Source organism: Polistes canadensis, unplaced genomic scaffold (assembly GCF_001313835.1).
Source record: "Polistes canadensis isolate GaletaPanama2010 unplaced genomic scaffold, ASM131383v1 scaffold_4, whole genome shotgun sequence".
NCBI lineage: Eukaryota > Metazoa > Arthropoda > Insecta > Hymenoptera > Vespidae > Polistes > Polistes canadensis.
The window spans coordinates 1975019-1986937 of NW_014569551.1; the positions used below are offsets into that span (position 1 = coordinate 1975019).

General features: G+C 28.2%; 5 protein-coding genes across 8 annotated transcripts in view; 3 read left to right on the forward strand and 2 right to left on the reverse strand.

Moving 5' to 3' along the window:
• Positions 1-10: 10 nt before the first annotated feature.
• On the reverse strand, positions 11-5758 carry LOC106787268 (ribosome-releasing factor 2, mitochondrial). 2 transcript variants are annotated; one of them, XM_014749485.1, is made up of 5 exons: positions 5672-5758; positions 5035-5197; positions 3187-4952; positions 1265-1411; positions 11-1147 (listed from the first exon to the last, which is right to left on the reverse strand). In XM_014749485.1, the coding sequence occupies exons 2-5, from the start codon at positions 5177-5179 to the stop codon at positions 986-988; spliced, it is 2220 nt and encodes a 739-aa protein (XP_014604971.1). In that variant the 5' UTR covers positions 5180-5197; positions 5672-5758; the 3' UTR covers positions 11-985. The 2 variants fall into 2 exon arrangements, with proteins under 2 accessions (XP_014604971.1, XP_014604978.1); XM_014749492.1 differs by lacking the exon at positions 5672-5758 and adding an exon at positions 5266-5352.
• On the forward strand, positions 1418-3155 carry LOC106787317 (myb-like protein I). Its single transcript, XM_014749576.1, has 3 exons — positions 1418-1776; positions 1871-2020; positions 2098-3155. The coding sequence occupies exons 1-3, from the start codon at positions 1654-1656 to the stop codon at positions 3133-3135; spliced, it is 1311 nt and encodes a 436-aa protein (XP_014605062.1). The 5' UTR covers positions 1418-1653; the 3' UTR covers positions 3136-3155.
• LOC106787306 (28S ribosomal protein S18a, mitochondrial) lies at positions 5583-6567 on the reverse strand. Its single transcript, XM_014749549.1, has 4 exons — positions 6316-6567; positions 6058-6191; positions 5852-5975; positions 5583-5773 (listed from the first exon to the last, which is right to left on the reverse strand). Exons 1-4 carry the CDS (start codon positions 6416-6418, stop codon positions 5658-5660), a joined length of 477 nt encoding a protein of 158 aa, XP_014605035.1. The 5' UTR covers positions 6419-6567; the 3' UTR covers positions 5583-5657.
• Positions 6568-6629: 62 nt separating this feature from the next.
• LOC106787298 (zinc finger protein-like 1) lies at positions 6630-8358 on the forward strand. The gene is made up of 3 exons (XM_014749535.1): positions 6630-6923; positions 7120-7425; positions 7504-8358. The coding sequence occupies exons 1-3, from the start codon at positions 6822-6824 to the stop codon at positions 8065-8067; spliced, it is 972 nt and encodes a 323-aa protein (XP_014605021.1). The 5' UTR covers positions 6630-6821; the 3' UTR covers positions 8068-8358.
• A 227-nt stretch (positions 8359-8585) lies between these two features.
• The window catches only part of LOC106787281 (estradiol 17-beta-dehydrogenase 2), a 3858-nt gene continuing 524 nt past the window's right edge, over positions 8586-11919 (forward strand). The window contains exons 1-6 of one of the 3 annotated variants that reach the window (XM_014749516.1): positions 8586-9200; positions 9498-9775; positions 9841-10122; positions 10477-10782; positions 10925-11156; positions 11609-11781. In XM_014749516.1, coding sequence (XP_014605002.1) covers positions 9643-9775; positions 9841-10122; positions 10477-10782; positions 10925-11156; positions 11609-11781 — 1126 coding nt within the window. In that variant the 5' untranslated portion in view covers positions 8586-9200; positions 9498-9642. Of the gene's footprint in view, positions 9201-9497; positions 9776-9840; positions 10123-10476; positions 10783-10924; positions 11157-11608; positions 11841-11919 lie in introns of those variants that run through there. The other 2 variants (XM_014749506.1, XM_014749523.1) reach the window with 2 other exon arrangements.

Sequence of the window (11919 nt, forward strand, 5' to 3'; positions counted from 1 at the left end):
ATTAGAATTAATACGAGCATAAGATATTTGTCTCTTTTTATTATTATTATTATATTACTAGAATAATTATTAAATAATTGAAACAAGCGAACAGATTTTATACTATAGATTATAATATACCAACTGAAAGTTTAGAATTTAAGCGAAAAAAGATTAGCTCATAAGATAAAAAAAAAGAATAAATAACTATTTGCTGAGAGCGGATTGATCTTTAAAAGCATTAACCAACTAAGAGTAATTGTACAAACATTTTTCACCTGATAAGAAACAAAAAAAAAAATACAAAGATTAAATTAAAGTCAGGTGTGTTTATGCGATCCGCTCTGTATTTTATAGATTTTGTATGCAACGTTGATGATTGTTAGAAAAAATTCAATCGACGCTAAACAACATTTAATCCCTCCATACATATAATATATATATATATATATATATAAATATATACATATATTTTACTATGTATGACCTTTTCGCATGATTCTAAGCAATATTAATATATTTATACGCGACTGCTACTCGTGGTGCTGGTAAGTTTTTGTTTTGTTCAAAAAGAAAAAAAAATTATTATGTTTCTAACGAGATACGCTTTAAATCGTTCTAATTTAATAATAATAATAACAATAACAATAAATGCAACCAAGGCGATAATTTGAAAATTGTGCTTTCCAACATCGTGCGTAGTGGTCGACAAAAAATTGACAATGATGAATGAAAATTGTAATGCACCACTATGGTGAGATAATGATGCAATATATTTTCATTAAATTAAGCCGATAGAAAGGCTGAAAGAAAATTGTAATAATTTAAAATAATAATAATTGAAAATTTAATTGGGAATTATCTTTTTTCGTAATACAGCGATATCTTTGTCTAATTGATTAATTTTATATATATATTATATACATATATATTTATATTTTTTTTAACAGTATTTTAATTATAATAATATTTAAATAATTGAACTAAATTATACTTAATCGAAATATTAAAATCCAGTTATCCTTTTAATAGCTTCTTGTTCGTCATTAGACTCCATAGCTTTGTAATGACTAAATTCTATCGTAAATGATGAATTTCCAGATGTGATAATTCTTAGATTCGTCGAGTATCCAAGTAAATTCGACAATGGCACGAATGCAGTAATAATCTACATGGAGAAATTATTTAAAAAATATTATTTTCAATTACTAACATTATCTATTAAAAAATTCATTCTTAAAAAGAAATTAATATTATAATAGAAAAAAAAATAATTGTTATTAACCTTATTTCGTCCACGCGTATCAACTTTTTGTATTTCACATCTGCGTTTATTAAGGTCTGCAAGTGTTGCAGATGAATATTCGTCCATTACAACAATTTCTACGTTCATTATCGGCTCCAATATTATACTCTCTCCTTTCTGCATCAGCTGGAAAACAAAATCAATGTTAGATAATATTTTATTTAATCAATTGTCCAATGTTACATTAAATATGAATAGGATTTCAGTTTTTAACATTAGATATGCAATCTATGATTAATAATACTAGAAATAGAAGAAACAATTGAATTATTTCAAAATTTTAAAATGTCAAATTGTACAACACATTTTCTTTAATTATAAAAATTCTTTTTTCATATTTATAAATAGGAAATGCAGAAAAAACTTTAATGGTCGCCGCATATTTATCCCTTTTTTGTAGTATTAGTGAAAAACCATTAGAATATTGGCATAAACGTCAATCGCAGACAGGATGCATTCGCAAGATCTTAGATACCGATTTACTTGACAATGTACGTTATGTTTAATATTTATTTAAATAATTTAACAAAAAAAAAACAAGATTTTAATAATAATATAAAACATATAAAAATTATTTTTATACAGATTATAGAAATTCAGGACATTCAACAATTAAATATTTCAAAAACATCTATTTCTTGTCCATCCGATATAACTAAACTTCTAAACGTTGAATTACCTGTTCTCGTAATAATAGTAAAACATTTTGGAGCCGATTGTCGTTTTCAAATTCAGGTTTAATTTAAAAAAGAAAATATAATGAACAACAACAAATTTTTAGATATAATTAAATAAAATTTAATTAATTCCAGGTTATCGATACGAACAAATTGCGTCATCATTTTCAATTTTATACCGGTGATTCCGATAAAATTCGAAACGTCAAAGACCCAGTTATTTGTCGGGCTAAAATTCAATTGCAATCCGGTTGGAATAAAATAGAATTAAATTTAAAAACTTTAACGGAAACTGCTTTTAAATGCCATTACGTTGCAACGCAGAGATTGGAAATCTGTGCTAATTGTCGATTACGTAGAATATATTTTCTAGATAGACATTATAAAGATTCTGAAATTTCATCCGATTTATATCAAGGTTTTCTTGATCTGTACATGTTGAAATGGGGTATTCACCAAATAGATAACGCGACGCAGACTACTAATTTAAAACAGAAAAAATCAAATCTTAAGAATAATAATTATAAAGTAAAGCAAAGCATTTTAAACACTAATAACAATGCCAATTCCGACGAGATGTATTGCAATAACAAAATAAATCATTCGTTAATGCAGACCCAATCCAACGACTGTTCTAAGTTAATAAATAATATAAGAATGAAATCGAATAATTTGATAGATGAATTTTTTAAGAGACAAAATCCAAGTTCACTATCTATCGAAAATTTCAAGGATCGAACAATAATAAAATCATACGTTGTACCGACGTTTATTAAAAAGTTACAAAAAAAAGGAAACAAATGGGACGAGGTTAATTTATCGAATTGGAATAATATTATGGAGAAAACCAAAGATAAATCTAGTCTTCCTTTATCTTCAGACACGCAGAAAAACCATAACGAAACATTTAATAATCTCATGGAGCAACAAAAAGATATTTTTAAAAATAATAATATGGAAGAAAAATGGACCTACAGATATCTTTACGAAGGGAAGCATTATTTAAAAACAAACGATGCGATGGAAAGCAATACGTCGGATGTACAAAATATTTCTAATCAATATAACTGTAATTTCTTATTTCCAATATCGCATAGAATGGACAATAATCTAGCAAAAACAGCTGATATTCAAAGAAAAATAAGAAAAAATAGAACCGTAAAATCTCATTAAATTTCTATAACTAAAATTTTTAAATAAATAAATACAATTATTCAAACTCACTCGTCTGATACATTGTGAAACCGCAGCCGCGACAATAGTGTCCGATGTACCCTTCCGTGTTTCTAACCAATGTAGTTTAACTCCGGTATCTATAACAGGAGAACTTAATTTTGGACCATTCATTAGAGAAAGTTTAATACTTTTTTTAATGGCGATCATCATCTTTGTTGGTATATCATCAATATTAGAAGCAGATTCTTTTGTATGATCTAATTGTAAAATTTCTTTTTCCTTATAGTTTGGTATTAACGACATAGTTATGCTAACACTATGAAAAGTTTTTCCTATTTTGTATTCAGAAGAGAAAGTGTCTTTGATTGATTTTGTTATTGCTTCTTTGTAAGCTATTTGCAAGGGACCTAGATCGGCATCGATTTTATATTCTGTTTTAATTCTTTCTTTAATAATATCAATATGCAATTCTCCCATTCCAGCCAATACAGTTTGACCAGTATCTTCATCTTGTTTTACTCTTAAACTAGGATCTTCTCTTTCAAGTTCTTGCAATGCAACTTCTAAAGGTAACTGCTTCGACAAAGACGGTGGTTCTATAGAACAAAAGAAGACAGGATCTGGTATTGTAGTACCAGAAGTAAAAACATCCACTTTTCTTCCAGATGATGATTCAGTAGATTTTTTCATATTTTTTTTCGCTTGCTTCGCTACTGAAGCGCTAGTAGTTATCAAATCACCAGTAACAGTTGTTTGTAATCCAGTAACAGCTGCAATATTACCATTATTAATTTCATTAATTTCTTCGTAATCGTCTGCACAGGCAAGATATAAACGACTACTTTGTTCTACCTTTTCTTTTCTAACATTATATATTTTATCGCCTTTCTTCATGGTACCCGTATAAACTCTGAAAAAAGTTATAGCTCCTCTTTGTTTATCATGTACGATTTTAAATACACGTGCAGATAAATTATTTTGGAAACAACGATATTCGTTTCCAGACTCATCTGGAAATGGCAAATATAATATGACACTATCCATTAAAGGTTGTACACCAATATTTTTGTAAGAACTACCAATAAGAACAGGTACACCTTTTCTCGATAATGTAATTCTCCTTAAAGATTCACATATCGCTTGATCTGTTATTTTATCGAGTGATTCTTCTTCTATAATCACATCTGCTAATTTGTCGTCTAAATTAGATAATTTATCTATCAATATTTCACGTTTCTCGTTTGCCATATCCCATAAATCTTTGTCTTCGTTTTGTGTTAATTTTTTTTTTAGGAAATCAAGTCCTTGACTTTTTTTATTAAATATTATTTTTTCTAAACTTATAATGTCTATTAGACCTTCCAAAACGTCTCCTTTTTTTATAGGATACTGTATCGGTAATGCATTGACATCTAATTTCAATTCTATAGATTTTAAACATTCTTCAAGATTTGCATCCAGTCGATCCATTTTATTGATATAAATAATTTTAGGTATTTCATATTTATCTGCTTGTCGACAAACTGTTAACGTCTGAGCTTCTACACCAGCTGATCCGTCAAGTATAACAACAGCACCATCCATAACGCATAATGCTTGTTCTACTTCCATAGTAAAATCTATGTGTCCAGGTGTGTCGATTAAATTAAAGCGATGATTTTTCCAATTAAATGTAACTGCAGCGGAAGTTATCGTTATACCACGTTGACGTTCTTGTTCCATATAATCTGTCACTGTATTTCCATGATGTACTTCTCCCATATTTTTAATAAGTCCGGAATAAAATAACATTCTTTCAGTCGTTGTTGTTTTGCCTATAATAAAAAATAAAATACAAGTGTTTTATTTGTTATTTAAAGTGTCAAGTAAATAGTGGGATATAAAAATAATATTAACCTGCATCAATGTGGGCCAAAATTCCAATATTACGTATTTTTTTAACATGATGTTTTTTTGAACTTTCATTCAAACACTTTGTGCTGTGTAAATATTGTTTACGAAGCTTACACCATGTAATTTTCATTAATTTTCGTTGTAACATGACGTTGGAGATTCAATCCTATAACAATCAATACCATAAATAATAATACAGCCATACACATAAATATTTAATTTATAATTGTTTACTTATCAAAATTTTATCATTGTATTTTTAATTCTTTATAGTTGTTTCGTTTTTTTAGGTTATCTTCATAATGCAACTGAAGAACGTTCGTGATGCACTCTATCGTAAAAAAAGTGAAATAATTTTGTATAAATGCATGGATGTATCCATGCATAATAATTATTCACAATCAGTAAATTTAATTATACACAAATATAAAAACTATTTATTTTATTAAATGTGTTAATATTGATACACATTTTAAAAAAAAAAAGAAAGTATCAATTATTGTATGAAAAGAAAAGGGTTGCGTCAGGGTTTGGAGAAATTAAAAGATAAATTTAGATAATTGATATTTTGTATACATTTTAGATTAAAATAATTACATGTCATGTTATACCTATTATATTAACAATTATAGATACCTACGTTTAATAGTTGATTCATCAAAATATGTGTTAAACTTTTTCCAGTAACGTCTCTTTTTAGGATCTTTCTGACTACTTGCTGGACCTAAATTAGACATTAAACCTGCAAAGTATCAAAATTACGATTACTTCAATTATTCTAATTCAAATTTAAGTTCTTCATTAGAAATATTTTAATTACCAGCTTTCTGTGCCATAGCGACCATAATAGATACTCTTTTTTGTTGTACACCGCATAAACCAGTGATCCTTCGTGGTAACATACAACCATCAGACCTGACAAATTGACTTAATATAAGAACATCCTAAAAGAAATTCATTTCCATTATTATATACTGGTAAAATAAGGTACACAATTAATGGTAAATAAATAATTATTTAATTTACAGTATGTTTGACGTTGAGATTGTGAGAACATAATGGACAAGCTCCATTTTTAGTTTTCATTAATAAATGGGCATTCTCCTGAGGTCGTATAACAGCTTCAATAATTACATTATTTCCTTCTTTCTTTTCAATTACTAAAGCAGAAAATGTTGGTATTAGAAACGGTAACAATAAATCGTATAGGTTATGGCAATATAAATAAAATAAATTGATTAATTGTTAGATAAAATATTTTTATAAATAAATTATTCAACTTACTTTCTTTGATACGTGTTGTAGCAGATAATGATATTGCTCTATTATAATCTGGAATAATAAAAGATTTTTTAATTTGCGATACAAGACGACCGAGCGTGGCCATTTTGAAAAACTGCACACAATACTTTCTGAAATGTTATAATTAAAATAAACGATGTATTAACGTTGTGGGAAAACTTAAATACTCTTTTTTTTAATTAATATGTACGCAATATAAGAGATAAATAATATAAAAAAAAAAAAGAAAAATTTTACATTTGGTAAATCGATAGAAGGGTTCTTATTGGTCGATTGTATTCTATCGATATACGAAATGTCAGACGACGTGGCCAATAAAACATGGTGGCTTTCTTAAATAATACAGAACAAGTTGTCGTGTGATTCATAGTTGTCATGCGATATATATAAATAAATATTAAAAATAATTTATTATTGTTCTCATTAAAGTTGATCTGAAACTGAACAATATTTAAAACGAAATTGTGATCATATTATTTTAATGCAAGATGGGCTTGTGTAAGTGTCCGAAACGAGTAGTAACAACTCAGTTTTGTTTTGAACATCGTGTCAATGTTTGCGAACATTGCATGGTTACTAATCACCCAAAGGTATGTTAATTAAAAATAATATTTTTACAGAATAATATTTATACAGAATTTTAATAAACATACTTATTAAAGACAAATTTGTAAAGGTTAGATTAACAAAATTTGATTATGTGTAAATAATTTAATTTGACTTTTTAAAGGAATTTAAAATAAATTAATTGAATGACGTTTATACGTCATTATTTACCTTTTACAGTGTATAGTACAATCATATCTTTTATGGCTTCATGATCACGACTATAGTCCAGTTTGTATACTATGTTCTGGAAATTTAAGCGATGGAGATTGCGTACGATTAACTTGTTATCATATGTATCATTGGGCATGTCTGGACAGATTTGCTAGAGAATTACCAGCGACAACAGCACCAGCCGGTTATACTTGTCCGTCTTGCAAAGCATGCATTTTTCCACAACCAAAATTAGTATCTCCAGTAGCAGATGTTTTAAGAGAAAAATTGGCAGGCGTTAATTGGGCACGAGCTGGTCTTGGCTTACCATTGGTAAATTTTCTATATACTTGGATGAATAACATATTCTTATCAATATATTTAATCAATTTTATTATTTAATTTATATAGCTCAGTGAGGACAGAGAACAAAAACCAGAACCAGAACATGTTACATCAGCTTTGGAAACGTATTCCTATCACAATCATATCATGACAACTTCTGCACCAACTGTAGCTACACCCCGTACTAGTAGTAATGTTAGTTCAGCCAATTCTAATATTAATAATGATCACTTAATGAATCAAAAAGTTGGTCCACCTTATTCTATAGTAAATATCGAAACATCAATGTCTCTGACCAATCAAATGTCTAAAAAAGTATGTGAAGCTTACGATGATCCTAAAGACATGACCTTCGATCATGATGAAAATAAATATCAAAGAAAGTCAGCTATCGAGTGGTTTTTAAGGTGGTGGAAATTAATTTCAAGGCAACCTGTAAGACGAAGGGGTCCGACTAGTGGTTTCATGCAAAAAAGATATCTCTTCATTACTCTTGCTGGCTTAGCAATGTTCTGTATCATTCTCATCCTTCTTTCTTCGTTAGGAAGAATGTCTACGGATAGAGATCCAAGCTACAGCGTGTTAGGTCATCCACATGTTAAAGTTGAAGAAGATAAATTTGGTATGTAATATGTTAAGAGAGAAACAACGAACAAGATATAAGTCATATTACGAATAATAAAGACTATTTGATAATATATAACAACAAAGTTAGAGAGGGAGAATGTGAAGAGAAAGAAAGAAATATAAATATACATAAATAAAAGTGTAATAAGAAAATAAGAAGTGAATATTAATATGCTCAAAAAGAAATGTGCCAGCGTATGGAAATTGTGTACAGTATAGTCTTAGCTCTACCATTTGTTAATTTAAGTGTAATTTATGTTATATGATTAAATTGTGTATTTGATTTAATTCCAACATAATTGTATTGAATTTATAAAATATCAAATGATCATATGTAAAAACAATTAATGCTTTATATCATTATATTAGTATATTACGCAATTAAAAATATCGTTATATATATATATTGTTTAAAGAAAAAAGACATTATCATATCAGAAAAATAGAGAGAGAGAGAGAGAGAGAGAGATTTTACATGGTTCTAGCCTCATTGCAAGTTAAATCTTATTTAAATATATTCGAGTAAAAAAACCTATGTAAGAGATCACGTTTATTAACATACCATGAATAATACATAGAATGGCACGGATGTTTGTAAATCCAAGTTATTGTTGCAAAGTTTCGTTCAAAAGTGTCTCGATCAGAATATCGATTTATTACAATCTTTTATTTTTATTTTCAACAATTTATTTCGATCGAATCAAAAATAAAAAAACAAAATGATAAATTAACAAATTAATAATATATGATGTATATTTAAATACGAAGAGAAACAAATAACAAACTATATTTCTACTGACCGAGCGAAGTATCATTTGAATTTAAAATTAGCGCGTAATGCGTTGTTTCATCATGGTGGACGACGAGTCCCTTCGTTCGTCGTAGCTCTCGTATGTATTTATTTCGAAGAAAAAAAAAATAAATAAATACGAGAATAAGGGAGTAGAGTAGGGATAACCGACTTTAAAACTTTACATTTAACTTGATATGATGTATCGTACAAGAAACCCCAACGACGAAAGACAACCAAACGATTTTATTACAATCGTTCTTTTTATTTGGAGATCAAGAAAATTTGTCTTCACGCGCATGCGTAAACGATCGATCGATGCTGTACCGTTGTAAAGGATATTAAGGTATGATTGGCATTTATATTATAAAAAATTAATAAATTATTAATTTTATTTTATTTCATTTCTTTCTCTTTTATTCAACAACGAATTTTCATAATTTATTGAGAAGATTTCTTAAAGTAATTTATTTCCGTTTGAAGTATAACCATTTTTTAATTTGTTTTCTTTCAATGTGTAAGACAAACAACTCGTCTAATTTTCTAAATCGTATTTATATTATTCTATTTTGTAATTAATTATTATTTATTATTCAATATTATATAATATTTTCTAACATTTATAAAAATATTCTTTTTTCAGAATTTATCAGAACCAATTCTGTAAGAAAAATTATTATATAAAAAGAATTAGTAAAATCGAAGAAGAGGAAGAGGAAGTCTCTCTTGTTTTTTAGTTCCGGAAGTTGTTAATTTTGAACAACAAGTAAACACGCGGGAAATTGAAAATGACTTTGTTAACGTGGCTACGGAGACATTCAACGGCGTTGACCCTCGATGTCAGTGGTGTGACTGGCATTTTGTATTCCTGGCGTACCTCGAATAAATATTTAGCTGCTTTGGTTTCATTATATTATTTGGGTAAGCTGTGTGTATGTTCATTGTGTGCTTCGAGTTTTAATTAACTTTGAATTCTTTATCAACAGGTACTAGAACTTTACATTTATATTATAACTCACGGAACAAAATTGAACGAGGCCAAGCTATAGTAATTACCGGTTGTGATTCGGGGCTTGGATACAGCTTAGCATTTCATTGCCAATCTCTTGGAGCTGTCGTAATAGCTGGTGTTCTCGATGAGAATGGTCTCGGTGCATCATCATTAAAGGAAAATGGCATCATCGTATTTCCTCTCGATATTACCGACGAAAGCAGTATTATACATTTTTATAATTTCCTAAACACCTATATCTACCAAAAGGATTTAAGTAAATTTCATTTTTATTCTTTCTTGAATTTTATTTCCATTTAAACACGAGTTCGTTAACATAATTTGCTTTGAAAAAAAAAATCATTATCTCAAAAGTCCATTGTGATAGTGGATTAAGTACAAAACATTGGAAACAATTAATTTCATTATTTATTTAACGTTAAAATTATTTGGGTCGTACCACAAGTACACGATAAAATAATTTTTCTTTAATTTTCATTTGATAATACATTGAATTAAAATACCCAATCATGACACGCTTGTTAACGAATGTGTTTAACGTATTTTATTTTATTTATTAAGTTTATGTAGAAAAAAATTAAATAAATATGAGTTTATTTTCTCGTTGTAGCTTTAAAAGCACTGGTAAATAATGCAGGTGTTATGGTGTTCGGTGAATTTGAATGGCAAACTAAGAATCAGTTGCGACAACAATTAGAGGTGAATCTTATTGGGACAATGAATATCACGCATAAATGTATGCCATTAATAAGAAAAGATTTAAGTAGGATTATCATTATTTCGAGCCATTGTGGTTACGAACCTTTGCCAGGAGTAGCAATTTACAGTGCAACAAAGGCTGGTATTAATGCTTGGGCAACATCTATTAGGGTTGAACTCAAAAAGTATGGCATCGATATTGTCATTTTTGTCCCTGGTTTGTTATTATATTTTTTATTAACAGAAAGATATAGCAAATTTATTTTTTTTGTATTACAATCGCATAAAAATAGTTTCCAGGTTGATTTTATTGTTGCTGTGCAATTTGTATATATTTATTATCTTTTTTATTTTTTTAGGATCGTTCACGCAAGAGAGTAATATTTTATCCGAACAATCGAATAATTTCGATGCAATGAAAGAAACTATGTCGATAGAAGCTGCTGATTTTTACGGCGATTATTTCAACAGATACGCGAAATATTTTGAACCGTTGTCAGTCAAGGATGGACCGAAAAAGATAAAGAATCTACAGATTTATGAACAATTTACCGGAGCTTTATTAGATCGTTTTCCTTCAACCATTTATAAGTGAGTCAGATCGTCATCGTTTTCTTCTTTCTCTTCTTCTTCATCTTCTTGAAGGATAAAAATCTTGTTTTTCTAATCATTTTTTGTAGGCGATCGCAATTTAGCGATATTTATTTAAAAAAAGACCTTTGATCCGCTAGAATTATTTTTTGATAATAGACTACTCTACTTCATGATTAGTATTGTTTAGATATTAGAATTATAGAAAGAATAATCGAAAGATCGTAAGTTAATTACAAAGTATCTAGTTCATGGAATCTTCAGACATCTTTTTAACAGACGATAAAGATAAAAAAATTTTTTCACTTTGTGATTGACGATCTTAATCTTTTACACTTACAATTAGATATCTTTAGTTACATCTTTCTTTGTTCTTTTCTTTTTTTTTTTTTTTTTTCCTTTAAAATCGTCGATTTGAATTAACGAATTATATTATTCTTTTATTTTTTCAGATGCGAACCATGGAGATATTTTTTTTATTATACGTTATTTAAAATTACCCCCCATTACTTGCGCGATCGTTTGACAGAATATTTCGTTCAATTACCGCGTTGGAATGAACGGAAGATTATCAGTGATCAAAGTAAATTACGGAAAGAAACGTTCCAAGGAATTAACGTTAATGGTTATAAATCATTCAAGATAAAAATTCGAAATTTGTAGGATAAGGAAATGTCTCTTTCTTTTTATTGGTTATTTTTCTTTTTTCGTTTTTGTTTAATTTATTTGAAAATAAGTTGTTCAATTTTCATTCTTTTAAGTT

Bases quoted from the DNA above. Each gene is read 5' to 3' on its own strand.
- LOC106787268 (XM_014749485.1), bottom strand. From the start codon at position 5,179: ATGTTACAACGAAAATTAATGAAAATTACATGGTGTAAGCTTCGTAAA. The intron at 4,953-5,034 runs GTTAATATTATT...TTTTTATTATAG, and splicing joins TTTGGCCCACATTGATGCAG to GCAAAACAACAACGACTGAA. The intron at 1,412-3,186 runs GTGAGTTTGAAT...TTTGTTTTCCAG, and splicing joins TTTCACAATGTATCAGACGA to CTGATGCAGAAAGGAGAGAG.
- LOC106787317 (XM_014749576.1), top strand. From the start codon at position 1,654: ATGGTCGCCGCATATTTATCCCTTTTTTGTAGTATTAGTGAAAAACCA. The intron at 1,777-1,870 runs GTACGTTATGTT...ATTTTTATACAG, and splicing joins ATACCGATTTACTTGACAAT to ATTATAGAAATTCAGGACAT. The intron at 2,021-2,097 runs GTTTAATTTAAA...AATTAATTCCAG, and splicing joins ATTGTCGTTTTCAAATTCAG to GTTATCGATACGAACAAATT.
- LOC106787298 (XM_014749535.1), top strand. From the start codon at position 6,822: ATGGGCTTGTGTAAGTGTCCGAAACGAGTAGTAACAACTCAGTTTTGT. The intron at 6,924-7,119 runs GTATGTTAATTA...TACCTTTTACAG, and splicing joins TGGTTACTAATCACCCAAAG to TGTATAGTACAATCATATCT. The intron at 7,426-7,503 runs GTAAATTTTCTA...TAATTTATATAG, and splicing joins CTGGTCTTGGCTTACCATTG to CTCAGTGAGGACAGAGAACA.
- LOC106787306 (XM_014749549.1), bottom strand. From the start codon at position 6,418: ATGGCCACGCTCGGTCGTCTTGTATCGCAAATTAAAAAATCTTTTATT. The intron at 6,192-6,315 runs GTAAGTTGAATA...TTTCTGCTTTAG, and splicing joins TACAACACGTATCAAAGAAA to TAATTGAAAAGAAAGAAGGA. The intron at 5,976-6,057 runs GTAAATTAAATA...AATTTCTTTTAG, and splicing joins ATCTCAACGTCAAACATACT to GATGTTCTTATATTAAGTCA.